This window comes from Lycium barbarum, chromosome 1 (assembly GCF_019175385.1).
Source record: "Lycium barbarum isolate Lr01 chromosome 1, ASM1917538v2, whole genome shotgun sequence".
Taxonomy (NCBI): Eukaryota; Viridiplantae; Streptophyta; class Magnoliopsida; order Solanales; family Solanaceae; genus Lycium; species Lycium barbarum.
The window spans coordinates 103134242-103153990 of record NC_083337.1 but is presented as its reverse complement, the minus strand read 5'-3'; the positions used below and the strand labels follow the sequence as shown (position 1 = coordinate 103153990).

The following is a 19749-nucleotide window of genomic DNA, read 5'->3' as shown; positions in this document are numbered from 1 at the left end:
ACCTTAAATTATCCGAATGCGAAAAATGCGGGATATAACAACGGTCCAATCTACGGCTGGTATAAATTATACGGTCCGTAGGTTGGACCGTATAATGCCCAGTGGTTCCGTTTTCGTTTTCGTTGTCTCGTTCGATCTCCGATCCTTATGGAACCTTCTTAACACTTGATTAACACTTCAACACCAATATAAGGGACGTCATTGCATGTCTCTAAGACACCATTATGCCCTCGCCAACTCGTTGCTCGTTATTCTTACTCGATATACGACTTACGATGCTCTTTACTTAACAACTTCCTTTCCTTATCTCAAATGGTTTTGAAATCTCGTTTAGGGTCGGCAAATACTACTTCTTACTCATCAAAACACCATATACGTCATGACCTTCGTTGTCCTATTCTCAGTACATGTAAGGGGGATTTTTCGAGGTGTAACAGTATACTCCCTTCTTTTATTAATCTGTGTAAGATCTATGTCTACCCACACTCTTACATGTCCAAACTTTATACAAAGCCACAACTAATCAAGATCCAACTCTAACTCTTATGCTCATCAAAATAAATGTGTCACGACCTATTTTGCCTAAGTCGTGTGGACACTTACCTTTCCACCACGGTAAGCGAACCCTCAGCCCACCACATGAATAAATACACAAAAGAATGAAATTAAACAACAGAATAGAATAAATACATAAGTCTCACGATATATATACACATATATATGTAGTAGAAAAGTGCGGAATGACGATAAACACCCCCAGGGTCTAGTCTGAATAACACAAGAGCATCTAAAGGTAAATAATACAATCTGGGATACTAATACATAAAGTGTTTTTGTCTCTGAATAGAATAGGACATAAAGATAGAAAGTCTTCAAGGCAGCGGACGACCATGCTCACCCTGGAAACTCAAAGAGAAAGCTGAAGTGACGATCAACCACGTGTCACGGAAGTGGATCCGACCTGATACTCTGCATTCCTAAAATAATGCAGCAACTGCAGGTCAGTACAAACAACCGTACTGGTAGGCATCATCGGCCGACTAAGAATACCTAACACAACTCAGATAATAAAGTAGATAAGCAAATAAACCGACAAGTATAAGACAATGTAATCAATTTCAAGTATCTGTCATCGCCTATGTAAAGCATCTAATGCAAAATGTGCCAAGTCTGAATATATCCAATCTAATCCAACATTACAATACAACACCAAGCATCTCAATCAAGTCATAATGCAATGCAATGCAATAATGGTGTGAATGCAATGCAATGCCATGCAAATGCGGTGTACACATGTACTCTGAATGGAAATATCGACATCTCGGTAGCACAACCCAGCGTGACTCGCAGAGTCTAAGTGCCACCCGTCCTGAATCTTTGCCCAACAGACAGACAGGACCCCGGATCTTTGCCCAAGGGGGGTTCTCACCGGCACCACCCTGGGGGACCTACGGAGTCCATGCACTAACAACGATTTCGAAACTAACAATGGATATCGGCCATGCAATCAATGATTCCGGAATTAATCATCGGACATCGGACTCTCACATCACTCAAGTAAAAAGGTTTTATCAAGTATCCATTCACTCAATCAACGATTCCGGGATGAACATCGGACATTGGCCTCTCACGTCACTCAAGTAAAATTGAGCCCAACTCATCAAGTGTTTCATCAACGTCATCAATATCTCAACAATGTATCATGAAAATGAGAGTGCATGCAATGCATGTATCAACTTCAACAATCATGCTCAACATCACAAGTACCAACGATGGGCACGCCAACGATATATCTGAATCACAAATACCAACAGTGGGTATGCCAATAATATAATCGAATCACAAGTACCAGCAGTGGGTACGCCAACAATATATATGAGTAAAAATACCAACAGTGGGTATGCCAACTATATCATAATCAAGAGGATAAAACATAATCCAATATCTACCTACGACTCATGGAATCAAGCCGGCATAATGAAACAATCAAATCACACATAACGGAATGGCTAGCCCCAACAAACAATAGGGCCCAACCTAAGGCAATGTCCAACGCGACTTCATACCCGAAGGTTCACATGCTATCTCCAAAAATATAATCTAAATATGTGCTTCGCTATACGAAGTCTCACCAAAGGTAAGCCACAACCTACCTGGACCGCCAAACCGCAACACCAACAACTCACTCCTTTGCCATGCCCTTCCACTGAACCTCAGAAACAAAGTAGTCTAAGCATAATCGAATTCTAGATTAGAAATCACGAAGAATGATACTAATATTACTACTATTCAAATTAGGTCAATTCTAGCCCTAGAAATTGGGGAAACGAGCCTACAGGGGCAAAACGGGAAATTCAAAAGCAAAATGCCAAGTTAAGTACTAGGTGATCATAACCCAACCACTAATTGCTGATTTAACTCAAGGATTAGCCTAATTTCTAATTTCAAGCAAAACCCCCAAATTGGGTATAAACCTTAATTCCTTGATTCCGAAATTCAACACTAGGCATGGAAGATATATGATTAATAAGATTAGAATCATCAAAACCTAACATAAATATCATCAATTTCCTCATTAATGATCCTAAGGAAAGGTTCATCAAAACCCTCTTTCAACTTCCATCACTAAGGGATTATTAAAAGGAATGGGGGATCCATGATGATTATGATTAAAGGAAGAGTAAAGGAACAAGTAAGATTTACCTCAAAGAATGTCACCAAAAATATCTCCAAAACCTGTTCCCCAAGGCTCTAATTTCGAAATGGGAAATAATGAGGGTCTAAGGGCTTTTAACACTTTATTAATTTTACAAACTACCCGTCACCCGCTTTAGAGGCACTGGGACCGCCCCAGCGCCGCTGCTTCTGCGGTCAAGCCTAAAATGCTTAGGCCGCAATAGCGACAGGGTTACCGCTTCACCGGTACTGCTGCCGCGGTGCTGGTGCAGCCAAAGCGGGCACCAGACACTAGAAAACTTCCCAAGTTTCACAATTTGATCCAATTTTCCGACTCGTTTTCGAGGCCATCTGCTCACATACCATACACATAGACACACATAAAAATGCGCTACGGACGCGTCCGTGGCCTCAAAATTCCTAATGAAGGTCTCGTTGACCAAGTCAACCCCCAATGCCTTAATTCCAATTTCCCAACCCAAGTCCCGAAATGCATCCGAGTGCATTAGAAACCGAACCAAATACACACCCAAGTCCTAAACGACCCTCTGGACCTCTCGAAATTAACGGAATTCGGAAAAAGGTTTGTTTACTCAAAAGTCAACTTTGGGTCAACCATTTTTCACATTAAGCATATATTCACAAAGGTTGCCCGAATTCGGTCTAGACACTTCAGGAAGCTTGCCAACGGTCCCCTCGGGTCAAAATTGAGCTAATCAATGCCCGGGAAAGGGCGAAAATGCCGAAAAGACTATAACGATCAAATGGGTCGTTACAAAATGATTTATCAATTTCATATATTAGCAGTTCTTATAGTAGGAAGTTAGAACTTGTTCAAGGTGATCACAGAAGCACAGTAGAAGGGTATAAACAAATAGGAAGATTCTGTAACTTGTAATTACACAGAAAAAAAAAAGAGTTGGAGCATCAAGCGGCCTGGACCAAACAACATCAAGTGAAACTGAGACTGTACTATTTCCTATTCTCAGGAAAGACCACAGAAAAACCTTGATTTTAATATAGCAGTAGTAGGATCATGTTACAAGAAAGCTACATACCAGTTACCATTAAAGATAGACAGGGGACAGAGTCAACTATATGTGTACCAATAAATTCCAAAAGAGGGATGGCATAAAGCTCAAAAACCAATCTTCACATATTTAGACTTCTTTAAACTCCTAGCAAGGACATTTTATTGCCAATGACCTTAAACTAGTTTATTTCTTTTAGAAACAAAACTAAAGACCAACTTCTTGAAATGACCAAATTCATTACTCTTAACCTCCTAAATGCATTCTGGACCTTTGAACATACTAATTTTCCTAACCATTTTTACCTTCAAAGCTTTTGTAAAATAATGGGATTTAAGAAAGTCAATATCCCTTTAAGACAAGAGTGTCCCCATGGTGTATAGGCTGGTCATGACACCCCTCATTTGGGGGGGTAGATAGTATGAGTCAAGCTAGGCTTGGCTTTTCTCTGCCCCCTCTTTGAGGTGTCTTGAAAAGACCATCCTAAACCAAGTGTCCCATACTGCCTTGAAGAATACCTACCATACTCCCATAATCAACATCAGACCAATTCCAATGTAACACCATTCATTTTAGAGCATAGAGACAATACATTAATTATTTCATCCCCCTAATTCTATGTATAACAATATTTTCAAAACACTAATGATATAGAATCAAATATTACTAGAAAAATCACAAATTTTTGTTCTTCTAAGTTATACTGTAATGTTCAGTAAAGTCTAGGTGGCACATTCTAGTTTAAGTAACAAAAGACTCTTACCAACTTAAGATTAACTAAATATTCATTCCTAAGTTCAGATCAAGATAAGTGCCTTCACATGTGCAAGTCCACACATAAATACATCCCACCAGTTCTTAAACATGTTTCTCTGGAAAGCAGATAGACAAGCAAATAAGTAAGACTCCTAAAAAAGGAAACATGAATTCAGACAACTAAGTGAGTAACTTACTTCTTTGAAACTTAACAAATGGCAAATTTGACCTCTCTAATCATGACAAAGGTATGACAGACCCCTACCCCTCTTATTTTATCTTAGCTTTAAGCAACATGAAATTCAAAATCCCCCAAGGCATGACTAAGATGTAATAGACAACTATCTCTTTATTTTAACTTAGCTTTAGGCAACACGAAATCACAAGGATCTTCCCCCAAGGCATGACAAACCACCCTTGACAAATTCCCAACTCTCACTGAACCCCACGGTCATGAGAACAAGATCTAGGGAGTCAAGAAAGGCACAGGGTCTTGAAAGCGGAACGGGGTAAGGTGAGGTCATCACTTCCCCATCCCTTTCCTGGACCTTACTTTCGGTAAAAAGGGATCAGAGGCCCCACTGGTCATCACCTTTATTTTATGCCTAAGCTCATCTTTTACTCTCCTAAAGCAACCTCACCCCATTTACCTTATTCTCGTACCAAAAGCCAATCACAAAAACCTATGGATAAGAGTGGTTTGACACTGCTCCCCCCCTTAAAATGAGTCTCATCTAGACCCCCTAATTATTCGTATATACTAACAGCCTCTAATCAACTTCAGTTTTAAGACCCTACTAGGTGAAGCCATATTGAATACCTTTAGCCATTAACACTTGAGAAAGTTGAATAGTTAAATAACTTAAGAGTTTACAGATCAAATTGAATACCAAACTCCAGGTTCAAAATAGTTCCATCTCCAATTGGTCAATTATTTTCAAACAGTTAAAGGTACATCAGTACTCAAATCATTTTTAAATCTATCTTGAACTTATTTTGAAAAAAATTCAGATTTGAACCAGATCAATGAGAGAATCTGATAATATGAATGCCATGTTTAGGCTCTATTCAAATGAAACCAAACATGATACCTAGTCCTGCTAGTAGCATATGGTATTCCACTTTATTTTAAATGATTCCTACAACTTTGTGGACCTTTATTAACTCTCAATGGACCCTTTAATACCCTGTAACCTCATGAGTGATCTTGAATCCCAAACTTCATTTTAGACTTCCTTATCCTACTCTAGGATGTTACTTTCTTTAAAATTATCCTTAGTGCACAGCATATAACTATTCAGAATTCCTTGACTAACTTAAGCACATCCAAGCAAACTTGGCAAAATTCAAACTCATCCAAATGCAAGCAAACCTACTAACCCTGAATGCCCTAGACAGCTACCAAGACTTCTTGTAGATATGCTTAGGTCCCTTAAACTCTGTTTTAACCCAATCATGACCCTTCCTATGTTTTATCCCAATCACAGCTCATGTCCCTTAGTTGACATCAAACAAGTATGCAGGCCCACAAAAGAACAGATTCAGGAAAAAATAAAAGTGTTATATCCCGTATTTCGTACATTCGGATATTTCAAGGAAGTCGTGGTAAGTTAAGGGCAAGACTGTTTTCCAAAATTATTTTAATGAACAAGTTGTTTATTAGTATGGAAATATTGAGAAAGGCTAAGGGTAAAAAGGGAAATTCACAAAGTGGTTCATGGTAATATTGTGGAAGGATAGGGGCAAAATGGGAATTTCAAAAAATATTCAAGAAGGGTATTGAAGGGGCCATGTTGGTCGTGTGGCATATAATCATATGTCCACATTTTTATTTAATGGGGACTAATTATATATATATATATATATATATGTGTGTGTGTGTGTGTGTGTGTGGACCAAAGCTTACATAACAAGATAATTAGTCTTCTTTGTTTATTTTAAGAAAGTTCAAGAAAAAGGGAGGAGGGGACATGTGTCCACCTTGTGTTGGTAGAAGCCATATATATATATATATACAATTGATGACCAAAATAAGGCATATTTATCTTCTAAATCAAGAAGCTTGGAGAGAAAAGAAAAAGAAGAAGAGAGAGGGGGGTTCGGCAAGACTGTTTTCCAAGGAAGTCGTGGTAAGTTAAGGGCAAGACTGTTTTCCAAAATTATTTTAATGAACAAGTTGTTTATTAGTATGGAAATATTGAGAAAGGCTAAGGGTAAAAAGGAAAATTCACAAAGTGGTTCATGGTAATATTGTGGAAGGATAGGGGCAAAATGGGAATTTCAAAAAATATTCAAGAAGGGTATTGAAGGGGCCATGTTGGTCGTGTGGCATATAATCATATGTCCACATTTTTATTTAATGGGGACTAATTATATATGTGTGTGTGTGTGTGTGGACCAAAGCTTACATAACAAGATAATTAGTCTTCTTTGTTTATTTTAAGAAAGTTCAAGAAAAAGGGAGGAGGGGACATGTGTCCACCTTGTGTTGGTAGAAGCCATATATATATATATATACAATTGATGACCAAAATAAGGCATATTTATCTTCTAAATCAAGAAGCTTGGAGAGAAGAAAAAGAAGAAGAGAGAGGGGGGTTCGGCCATGGTTGGCCGAACTTGGAGCTATGGAAATTAATCACAAAAAAATTATTTCTTCTAGTATTCCAACCAAATGGAATGTCTTCTTTAACATGGAGTGGTCGTTGGAGCAATAAAACCATTCATTGGTGCAATATACACCCTAGTCGAGTAAAGATATGTGTGGAGAAAGGAATGTGTTCAATCTTCTTTCACTTGTGTTAGGGGTGATTTATGCATGTTGTTGGGCGTAGAAATGGATGAAATTCTTGAAACTAGGTGTGTTGATGTTGTAGCCGTGAGTGGGTTGTTTTGTGTAGAAGGAATGAATTAAATTTACTTAGTATCTTGGTTGTTGTGTTGTGGATTCTATGATGTTAAATGAAGATTTAATGGTTTGAAATAAAGTGGAAATCATTTGTGGAGTATTGAAAAAGTTAATGTGATATTAGCATGATTCCTTATATTTGTATGAATGAATTTGTTAATGTGTGGGTTGTGGATATAACTCATGAATTTGGAAACAAGAGATGTGTTCGGAAGATTCTAAGTTTGGTTGTGTGATTGTATTGAATATAAGAAAAATGTCGTTGGATTATGTAAACGAAGTTACTAACGTTAGAATGTATTTTGGATTAATTGATGGAGTTGTTAGTGTGTAGATTGTTGGTGTAGTTCATGAACTTGGAAGAGAAGAAATGTGTTGTTATTGTTCTTGTTGAATTTGAAAGGTTTCGCGTGAAGTGGTATGTTGGTTGGGTTGTTTGAACATTATGTGAATTGTTTGAAAGTTCTTAAACCATGTTAGAATATATTTTGTATTGATTGTTGGAGTTGTTAGTATGATTGTTGGTATTGTTGTTGATAATTTGGCCGAGTTGAATTCTCGGGTTGTTATTGATAAATTGGCCGAGTTAGATTATCGGGGATGGTGTATTTACAGGGGAAATGCTGCCGAAATTTCGGCAGATTATAAATGAATTCATTTGAAGGACTAAGGCAAGTATATGATGATGAATTTAATGATTGTGTCAATCTTCTTGAATGTAGACTAGCGAGTTTGGACAAATAAGCATAGCCAATAGGAGGTGGAGCAGGTATGTTAAGGCTCGTCCCTTCTTTCAAAGGCATGATTCCGATGTTATGACTTCATAAATGTTTTCATATCTTCCTTGTTTTCAAAAGTTAGATGCTTATGATTCCAAGGCATGATTTCACTTCCCGATAACTCATAAATGTTTTTCCAAAGTGTCTGTATTCTCCCAAAACAGAGGTTTATGATTTTGTAAGCCCTTATGACAACAACGATGGATATGTTTTACAATGACAATGATGATGTCGAGGATGAGGATATTTCTATGATGACTATGACGAGAATGATTTCATGTGTAAAGGTTCCAAGTTTACGATTTGAAAGACGGTATAAGAATGTTGAGCTATCTCTTGATTTCCCAATTTTATTCATGGATGACGACTATTTTCAAAGATTCTAAAGTATATGATTTGACGCCTTATGAGATTTGTGATCTTATTCTACGTTCTCTGAAAGTTATCCTTCGTTTATAGTCTCACCTTATAATAATTGTTCCTTCAAGGTGAGACAAGGCCACGATGACTATTCCATAATATATAATCGGAGGTACCGACCTTACATCACTCCGATAGGTACATGACTTTCTTTGGGCTCTCCTGCATGCTACTTATATGATATATGTATATGTATACGGGGATGATGGGAAAAAGGGCCAGAGCGCTATAGACGCTGGGATATGCACACGATACATGTATCTGTATATGACACGATATCATCCCGGACGCGGGATGCCCGGACGCGGGATATATGTGGTTAAATGGATCGGCTGCCGACGCCTCGGCAACATGATATGTTCTATTTTCTATATATATGAACAAGAAATGTTTTTCAAAGAAAGCTAGGCATGCATGGCATCCACCTAAAAGGCACGCAGATGTACAGGTTACTTTTTACCCCATGATATGCTCTATATTTCCATTCTGTTATTATTCATATTTACATCCCTTACTATGTTACTATTCATGCCTTACATACTTAGTACATTGCTCGTACTGACGTCCCTTCTTGTGAACGCTGCGTTTCATGCCGCGCAGGTGGATACAGATGAGTAGAGGATATTTCTAGAAGATGGTCGAGCTGGATTGGCGAGCTCCATTTCCTTCCGGAGTGTTGCCGAGTTAGAGTATCTATGTTATGATTTCTGATTAACGTTAGAGACTATGCAGAGAGAGTCGTGGGTATAGAATGTCAGTCTTGTAAGCGGCTCTATCAGCTGATGTGTCATTTGCGTTATGTTATAAATTCCATACGATTACAGATTTTGTTTGATTTGAGCACGATGAAGAAAAAGTTTCTGAAAGCCTTACTATGTATTTCATGCTTATTTGATTTAAAGGCCCAAAGCGATTATGTATGTAATAAGAGTCAGCAGGTTCGCTCAGCTCCGAATATGGGGTCGGGTGCCCATCACACCCTAGCAAGATTGGGGTGTGACAAAAAGTCACATTCTTATTCAGGAAAAAAAACAATTGCTTCAAATAGATATCACATCACTTTAATGTTTTACTACATTCAACCGGATCAGTATTAGCTTAAAGGTTCATCAAATTACTATCACGACTTATGTGATCATATCCTTATCAGATTTAGGCATTGAACAACAAAGGTAGGAACCTTCAATATCTAGCAGAATACATGAAGTTTGTTCACACATTTAAGCAAACAATACATTATTTGGGCATACACACTCATTCTACTTCGAGAAACTACTTATTAATGTCAAACATGGCTTTGAAAATAAAAGGAGTAACCTCCACACCTAAAACAAGCTAATACAGCTTAATCAATGCCCAATCAATACATTAATTCAACTGAACCATAGGCAAACAGCAACCAACTAACATTAATAAGTTATTATCTTCTTGACTAACTACTAAATAATACCAAACAAGTAAATAGGATAGAATATTACCTTTTTATGGTGCAACCCTAGTCAAAAATGAATTTGAAAGCCTTAAGTGCTTCCAAAACCCACAACTCAGCCACACAGATATAAATAAAAGAGAAAATAAAAAATTTCAAACTCAGAAAAAACATCACACTTAATGAAGTCTTAAAATTTTACTAACAGAGCCTTAAAATCCGAAGTTTTTTAGCCTTTTTTTGAATTTCTCCAATTTTCTAACCTCTGAAAAAACACTTTTAAAATTTTGACTTCAAAACTCAGACTTTCTTTCCAAAAAGCCTTTTTTTTTTTTCTGTTTTTCAAGCCTGTCCTGTAAAGGGGGGTTGGGGTTCTATAAATAGAACTCCAAAAATCATCTAACCCCCAAAACCATCAATGTGGGACAAACGTATTCCTAGAAAAATGAACTTTAAGACCAGATCGACGCCTTACATGGCCTCTTAAACATATGAACGTCCAGATTTGAACCTTGTTTGGTTCGATCTAGTCCTTCCTCAGCCAATAACAATTAAGTAAGGTACAACAACGCAGCAAGCAAATCTCAGAACAATAAAGAAAAATGAAGTAAAAAAATGATTTATTACCGTGTTGAATTCAAAATCGCGAATTTGAATGAAACATTAAATGTTTTCACCATAATAGACATGTAATAGTTGTATTCGTCTGATACACTCTGCAGATTTGGCATTTTTGGCAGAGAGAGAAGGTGGAAATATCAAGGCGGCGCTAGGGTTGCGTAGAACGGGGAAGAGAGAGAGGCAGGGAAGAGGGTAGGGTTTTTTACTGAAAGGGGAAATGGGAATGGGAGGGGGAGGGGGGGTATACCCCTTTAATTTTTTTAATGATCTGGGCCAGGTCTCGGCCTGGTTTGGGCTGGACTCGGTCCAAATTTTCAAAAATTAAAAGGGGCCTTTATTTTGTGTACATATATATGAATACTCAGTGTATACATATATAGATGCATACCTGGTATATGCATATATATGTATATTGATAATATTTTTAATTAGATAAAATTAGGACATAATTATTTCAAAAATACTTTTAAAAATTGGCCAGATTATGTTAGTGGGCTCAAAATTACGAACATGGCCTTAATGGATCCCGATCCAACAAATTATTTCTATTATGGCCATGTTTGGCCTTAATTGATTTTAATTTAGCTGGTTATTTCAATTAGGGCCATATTTGACGTAATTAGCGAGTTTAAAAGTTAAATTCCATTAATGACCTTAATTAATTTAAGCCAATGAATTTGGTTATTTCAATCAAGGCCAATAAGAGGCTAATTTTACAAAAATTATCCCAATTCCTTGAACCATGAGTTGGTCAAATTAATTGGGGATATAACAAAATAATTAGACAATTTTAAACATCAATTTGCAATAAAGACCACTTAATTAACTCCTTAAAACATTTAAGATAATTATAAGTAAATTTTGACAAAACACACTATCATGCAAAAATCAAAGATTAAAGGGTGAAATAGTTAATTATTTAAATTACTCAAAATCCATGGATTAAAGGGAATAAAGCTTTTGCTAATTTTGACAATTTTAACAATTAAATATTTATTATTATTTTAAAACAAAATGACCTTTTCTCTTTGATTAAATCAAATAAGTACCTCATAAATGTCATAAAATGCCAACTAATTTCTAAACAACTTTGTGATGTCATGAAAAACCTTTCATCAATTTAAAAGAGCAAAATATTGTTCAGAGCAATTTTATTAAAATTATTTAAAGCATTTAAGGCGCATAGCTTATTTTATTTATTTTTTGCAAGTACTCTGAGTAATTAAAGTACATTATCGGAGGTAAAAAATTAGGCGTCAACAACTGCCCCATCGGTGTTCGAGGATGGCGGGACCATCCCTGAGCAACGAAATTTGACCAACCCTAATTTTTTACTGACCCGGCACATTTCACCCTTTATCTTTTCATGCAATTTTCACATACATGGTCGGACCCTGGTCTCTGGATTTCCTACATATCTCAGGTTACATGAGAACTTATGCAACTTGTAGTTTGACTCAACTAGAGACTTTTAGCGATTTAGAAGGAAAATCCTGAAATCCTCAGTGTTGTAGCTAGGATTTGTCTGGACGACTGTTAGAATGTGACCGATCCTCTGGTCTTGAGTTCACCTACATATCCTTTGTCTTTGGGAATAAGGTTACATGTAGTTCGACTCGCTGGAGAAGAATATGCCCCTTATGTAGGAATACTTTTAGATTTCCCGGTGTGTGTCCGACCGGTCGCGGTGTTTCAAAAAAGAAAACTGAAACAAGACAAATTGTGGCTGAGTCTGAGCCTGGATGGCTTCCAAGTCCTGGCCGGAGAGCTTGACTCTCATGGGCACCCTATTTTGACCGGCTGCGTAAGAAAAAGTTCCACGTTTGCTCTGCAATTTATCTAGACCTAGTTCAGCAGGCTGACTTCTTTCTGGCGGCTGTCTACCTTTCCTTGGATTTTACAATATACAGATGTCTTTCATGGAATTTTAGATGAATGCTCCTCTTGGCAGTTTGTATGAATGTCCCTCTTGGTAGTTTTTATGAATGACCCTCTAGGATGTTTTAATGAATGACCCTCTTGGCTTGTTTGTATGAATGGCCCTTTTGGTTGTTCTTATGAATGGCCCTCTTGGCAGTTTGATATGAATGACCCTCTTGGTTGTTTGTATGAATGGTCCTCTTTGTTATTTGTATGAATGGTCCTATTGGCAGTTTGAATTAATGGTCCTCTTGGCAAAATAAATGAATGGCCCTCTAGGCAAAATAAATGAATGGCCTTCTTGGAATGTAGGTGACAATTATGGCCCTTGTGGCCGGATGATGTTTCTATCATCTATTATATTGGATGTTGGCCATTGTGGCCGGATATGCCCTTTCGTTCTTGTCATGACCCTTTCGGTCATATATATCTTTATGCTCATCAATTGTGACCCTCTCGGTCTGATATTTTTTGCAGTTCACCCGATTTATGTTTAGGCTCATTTCCTCTATGAACCTTGGGGCCAAATGTGTCTTTATTACCCATTTTATTGTGATCCTTTGGTCCCTCTCCACTGGGCTGAGTTATGACTTCTGCCTTTGTTGTGAGTAAGTCGATTAGTGGTGTGTCTGCTGTCCTATAAAAGGAAACGTACATCCATAGAAAAATTATGAGTTTCCTAAGAAGCCGATTATCATTGTTGTCTTCCCGTCTGGTGTCTCCTATTGATGCTCCTTCAAACCCTCTTGGGCTTAGTATTTGGAAAGATGTTTCCGGGATGTAATTATAATATATATATATTAAAATTCAGGGGAATTTTTTTTAAAATGCATGTTATTTTTTCTTTAAAGTAAATGTTTGTTTCGTTTTATGTGTCATGACGTGTGTTTTCCTCGAACGAGGTTCTTTGGTCCTTCCCAGAGGTGTGTTTGCTGACTTTCGTACCAGTAGAATTTTTGAGATCTTTCTCAAAAATTCTGCCCTGGTTTCAGAACTTTCTTTGAGTGGCTTTTGTCTTGTCTTGCTATGCAGGAATATTTGAGGTCCCCTCAAAAATTCTGTCCTAGTGTATTGCTTTACTCTGTCGCTTTCTTTGTTGACTGTTTCTGATAGGAATTTTTGACGTATCCTAAAAAATTCTGCCCCAGTGTAGGGTTGATGCTGTCTGATTCTTGTGCTGACCCTTACAAGCTTGATCTTGTTGACGTTTCCCGCCATAATCATCTCTGTGGTTTCTTGGTTTTCTTTTGTGACGACTGAGCTCGAGAGCACCTAAGTATCCCGTTGCAGCAGAAATTCAGGTCGAACATTGTTCAAAATAAAGTAATTGAGTTTTGGTTTTACTAATAAAGCGACTTGGTCCGGTATAAACTGCCTATGTATCCCACTGTGCGGAATTCAGGTCATTGCGTAGTTCATTACATAGATGATTTGTTTCTCCTATTCTATTACAGAGTACGCTTACAAGCAAAAGGTGCGATTACAAGGAAATAATAATGTGATTACAAGCGAATGGGATCCTAAATGCAGTATCTCTTGAGCGCGTCTGCATTGATTGCTTTGGGCCACTCTTTTCCATCTATCTCAGCTAGTACCATGGCTTCTCCTGAAAGTACTTTCCTGACCATGTATTGCCCTTGCCATTTCTGATCGAATTTCCCTTTATACTCCTCTTGGTGAGGGAAGACTAGCGTGAGTACTAGTTGTCCGATCTGGAAAAGTCGGGTTCTGACCCTTTTGTTGAAGGCTCGAGACATCCTTTGTCTGTGGCACACCGCCAACATTCCCTTTTCTCTATCATGGTCAGTTCTTCATAACGACTTCTGACCATTCTGTATCTTTCATCTCTGCGTCTTAGTTGATCTTAAGCGAAGGGATCTCTACTTTTTCGGGTATGACTGCTTCTGTACCGTAGATAAGGAGGTATAGGGTTGCCCCAATGGAAGTTCGGGTTATCGTTCTATACCCCAATAGAGCGTAAGGCAACTACTTGTGCCAGCCTCTACGGATCCATTCACCTGGAGCCAATAAGCGGTCGAGTTTCTGTGCGTGGTTTTGAATTGCTCATAGATATCTTTCATCAAATGGCTATTCAGATTGGCACTATTGTCTGTGATGATGGATTCCGGCACACCAAAACGATATAGCAGATTGTTTTTACGAAGTCGGCTTTCCTGGTCACTGACTTATGGGAAGTGGCCTCCACCCATTTAGTGAAGTAATCTATGGCGACTAAGATGAAACGATGTCCGTTAGAGGTCGGAGGCTCGATGGGTCTTATGACGTCCATTCCCCATGCCACGAAAGGCCAGGGCTAGCTCATTGCGTGTAATTCTTTGGGTGGAACCTTGATCAGATCCCCGTGTATCTAACAAGGATGGAACCTTTGCACAAATTTACAGGAGTCATGCTCCATGGTCATCCAATAATATCCTATCCTCATGATTTTCTTAGCGAGGATGAATCCATCCATGTGGGGTCCTCATGCCCCTGCGTGCACCTCTTTTAGAAATTTTGTAGCCTTTTCGGCGTCCACACACCTGAGTAACCCAAGGTAAGGGGTCCTTTTGTACTGTACTTCCTTGTTCAAGAAGAAACCATTAGCCAATCTTTTGATGGCCTTATTTTGATTTTCCGAACTCTCTGGGGGATACTCTCCTTTTTCCAAATAGGCCTTAATGTCGGCATACCATGGTTGACCATCTGGCTCGGCCTCGACATGGGCGCAGTGTGCCTGCTTTTCTATCAGTGTGATCTCTAACGAATCAATTTGGGTGCTCTCAAGGTGCTGGATCATAGATGTTATTGTAGCCAATGCGTCTACGACCTCATTCTGAGCCCTCAGAGTATGCCTGAAGTTAATACTCTTGAATCTCCCGCACAATCTTTGTACCAGATTCACATACGGGAGTATCTTATCATCTTTGGTTGCCAAATTTCCTTTTACTTGGTTTATGAGCAAATCGGATCCCCGATTACCAACAACTCCTGTATGTTCATGTGTAACGCCATCCTGAGGCATAGGATACATGCCTCATATTTCGCCATGTTGTTGGTACATCTGAAGTTGAGTTTTGCGGCCATCGGATAGTGTTGCCCTATTTTCGATGTCAACACCACTCCAATTCCTGATCCTTTGTAGTTGACTGCTCCATCGAAGAACAGCCTCCAACCCGAGTATAGTTCTGCCACCTCTTCTTCCATGGCCATCACTTCTTCGTCTGGAAGAAAGTCCGCAATGGTTCCATTTCATCATCTACGGTACTTTCTGCTAGCAGATCCACTAAGGCTTGGCTCTTGATTGCCTTTTGTGCTACGTACAATATGTCAAACTCGCTTAGCAGCATCTGTCATTTAGCTAATTTTCTTATGGGCATTGGTTGTCGGAAAATATATCTCAGCGGATCCATTCTGGAGATGAGGTGAGTGGTAAACACGGATAGGTCGTGTCTCAGTTTTTGGGCAATCCAGGTTACAACACAACATGTCTTTTCTACGAGCGTATACCACGTTTCGCAGGAAGTGAACTTTTTACTCAAATAGTAGATGGCATGTTCCTTTTTGCCCTCTTCATCATGCTGGAAAAAAGTTAATACTCTTGAATCTCCCGCACAATCTTTGCACCAGATTCACATACGGGAGTATCTTGTCATTTTTGGTCGCCCAATTTCCTTTTACTTTGTTTATGAGCAAATCGGATCCCCTATTACCAACTACTCCTGTATGTTCATGTCTAACGCCATCCTGAGGCAGATGATACATGCCTCATATTTCGCCATGTTGTTGGTACATTTGAAGTTGAGTTTTGCGGCCATCGGATAGTGTTTCCCTGTTTTCGATATCAGTACCACTCCAATGCCTGATCCTTTGTAGTTGACTGCTCCATCGAAGAACAGTCTCTAGCCCGAGTATAGTTCTGCCACCTCTTCTTTGATGGCCATCACTTCTTCGTTCGGAAGAAAGTCCGCAATGGTTCCATTTCATCATCTACGGGACTTTCTGCTAGCAGATCCACTAAGGCTTGGCTCCTGATTGCCTTTTGTGCTATGTACAATATGTCAAACTCGCTTAGCAGCATCTTCCATTTAGCTAATTATATTATGGGCATTGGTTGTCGGAAAATATATCTCAGCGGATCCATTCTGGAGATGAGGTGAGTGGTAAACACGGATAGGTCGTGTCTCAGTTTTTGGCAATCCAGGTTACAACACAACAGGTCTTTTCTACGAGCGTATACTGCGCTTCGCAGGAAGTAAACTTCTTACTCAAATAGTAGATGGTGTAAACTTCTTACTCAAATAGTAGATGGCATGTTCCTTTTTGCCCACTTCATCATGCTGGGCAAGCATGCAATCGCAAGATTTTTCTGATACCGACAGATAGAGTAACAGCGAACTCCTTGGCCTAGGTGGTACCAAGACGGAAGGATTGGAAAGGTATCTCTTGATTCTGTCAAATGCCTCTTGGCATTCCTCTATCCAATTTATGGGAGCGTCCTTCTTGAGCAACTTAAGTATTGGTTCTACGATCATAGTTGACTGTGCTATGAATCGTCCAATGTAGTTCAACCTTCCCAGGAAACATATGACTTCTTTCTTGGTTTTGGGAGGTGGTAGCTCTTCAATTGCTTTAGTCTTCGTTGGGTCTAGTTCGATACCCCTACGACTGACTATGAATCTTAGCAATTTACTTGCAGGTACTCCAAACGTGCACTTTGCAGGGTTCAGCTTTAGATTGAATTTGCGAAGTCTGTCGAATACATTACGTAGGTGTACAGTATGCTCCGAGATTTCCCTTGATTTTATGATGACATCGTCCACATATAGTTCAATCTCTCGATGTGTCATATTATAGAACAAGGTAGTCATAGCTCTCATGTATATGGCGCCGATGATTTTTAGGTCGAACGGCATTGACCTGTAATGGTAGACTCCCCAACGGGTTATAAAGGTTGTCTTTTCAGCTTCTTCTTCGCTCATGAGTATTTGATGGTACCCGGCAAAACAATCCACGAATGACTACAGCTCATGCTTGGCGCAGTTGTCTATTGGAATGTGGATGTTTGGTAGAGGAAAGTTGTCTTTCGGACTGGCCCGATTGATATATCGGTAGTCCACAAAGATTCGAATCTTTCCGTCCTTTTTTGGTACCGGCACTATGTTGGCCACCCAAGTGGGGTAGGACGTAACCTCCACTATTCCAGACTCGATTTATTTCTCTACTTTGTCCTTTATCCTATGTCTGGTTTAAATGTTCGCGTCTTTTGTTTGACTGGGGCAAAACCCTCCTTAATAGGTAATATGTGGGCCACTAATTCAGTGCTTAATCTTGGCATATCCACGTATGACCAAACGAAGACATCCACATACTCTTTTAACAGTAATATGAGCTCTTCTTTCTGTAGGGCTCCCAAGTGAGCACTGATTCTCATCTCCTTGATATCCTCTTCGTCACCGAGTTTGATCACCTCAGTTTCATCCATATTTGGCTTCTTCTTATCTTTTATGTCTTCCAACTCTTCTACCAGTCCCTCTGGTATCATTGTCGATTTGTGGCACTCCTCGTATTCCTGTTGATTGTTTTCCTTATTCATTTCATGACACATCATGACATTTTCGGTTGTTTTATTGTTGTTATTACTTAAAAGGCGAGGCAAAGTAAAGTTAGGTTTATTATTTTTCGTTACGCGTAATTAGTTAGAAAAACCTTCATTATTATTACCTGGTAAAGATAGCAGTTTTACATAGAACGAGGTTTTTCATTAATTTAAGAACAATTGACTATAACTGTGGTCCTGGTTCGGAACAACGTCGAACCATTTCCATTTTTAAACATTAAGAAGTAATTTAGAAAAGGCGATCATTCGGGCCTAAGTCGATGTTGCCGCTTTTAGCAAAAGATTTTAAGGAAAATCCATCTCTCTATCGAGGAGCCAAAAGGGGGGGTGGATGTACAATTGTTCAGGCGCTCTCTCGGCCTCAGGCCGCATATGTTGGGTGTCTCCTGACTTTTTTCAATGACCGCATAGCATCCCTCTTCTTGGAACAGCGACTTGAGACTCCCATCTGTTTCTTCTTCATTCAGCATCGGCATCTTTCTAGAAAATTACTAGTACAAACCTGGAATTGGACGAGGTAAATTCCTTGTTCTGGGCTCTCTCTTAACTGCCCTTGTGAGATTGCCTTCGTTAGAAGTATACCCTAGACCGAAGTGGTAGTTTTCTTTTGGGATTGTTACAGGCTCTGTTATCCCTTTGAGGTTCCTTCCTAGACCCTTTCCTGTTTCAAAACTATTCCTCAGCATGGTAGAGGCAATCATTCTGTAGACTGCCGACATGGTTTTATCAACCTCTTCCACCACATGAGTGTCCCCAACGTATTCTACTACATGAATGTTTTGTAAGTGAGGGCTCCCTTCGATCATAGGAACGATGTTGTAAGGACACTTCTGAACATCTTTCTCAGTTGCCACTAAAATTTCCTGTTCCTGCCATTCAAATTTTATGGCCTGGTGTAAAGTTGATGGGATGGCGCCAGCGGAGTGTATCCAGGGTATTTCCAAGAGCATATTATAGTTTGTGGTGATTGCCATTACCTGGAATTCTGCTGTGAAAGAGGCAGGTCCAACCTGGATCTGCAGGTCTACTTCCCCCAGAGAGTCACTTTGGGACCCATCAAATCCCCTGACGTTTGTCCCGCTCTGACAGATTTTTCTCATATCGTAGCTGAGCTATGTTAAGGTGGTGATGGGGAAGATATTGAGGCCCGATCCATTGTCCACAAGCACTCTCCCTATTGCCTTGCCTCCGCATTCTACGATGATATTGAGGGCCTTGTTGTGAGAGGTCCCTTCTGCTTTCAACTCCTCTTTTGAGAAGCCGATTTTGTGTTCTCCCATGACGTGGGCTACCAACCCAGCCAATCTTCACTGCTTATACCAGCTGGTATGTGTGCATCATACAACACTCTCATAAGGGCCTGCCCGTGTGATGGGGAGCTATCTAGTAATAACTACACCGATATTTGTGCCAGTATTTTCTTTAAATGCTTAATGATTGTTACACCCCGGAAAAATTTTGTGTTACCAAAAACTGTAAACGGCTTTGAATGGGCCAAAGGGCCAATACAGCGCGAACGCGCTGAACAAAAATTTGAGAATCAAGTTAGGAATGAAGGTTGTGTTATAAGAAGGTAATAATCGCATATATAT

General features: G+C 39.2%; 1 protein-coding gene and 1 long non-coding RNA gene across 2 annotated transcripts; both read right to left on the bottom strand.

Moving 5' to 3' along the window:
• Positions 1–741: 741 nt before the first annotated feature.
• LOC132643561 (uncharacterized) lies at positions 742–10868 on the bottom strand. Its single transcript, XR_009583670.1, has 2 exons — positions 10627–10868; positions 742–977 (listed from the first exon to the last, which is right to left on the bottom strand). It is a non-coding gene; the product is annotated as an uncharacterized LOC132643561 (long non-coding RNA).
• A 4154-nt stretch (positions 10869–15022) lies between these two features.
• Positions 15023–15571, bottom strand: LOC132613183 (uncharacterized). Its single transcript, XM_060327231.1, has one exon. It carries the CDS (start codon positions 15569–15571, stop codon positions 15023–15025), a length of 549 nt encoding a protein of 182 aa, XP_060183214.1.
• Positions 15572–19749: the final 4178 nt, after the last annotated feature.

Coding starts and splice junctions, on each gene's coding strand:
- LOC132613183 (XM_060327231.1), bottom strand. CDS start 15,571: ATGTATCCTATGCCTCAGGATGGCGTTACACATGAACATACAGGAGTT.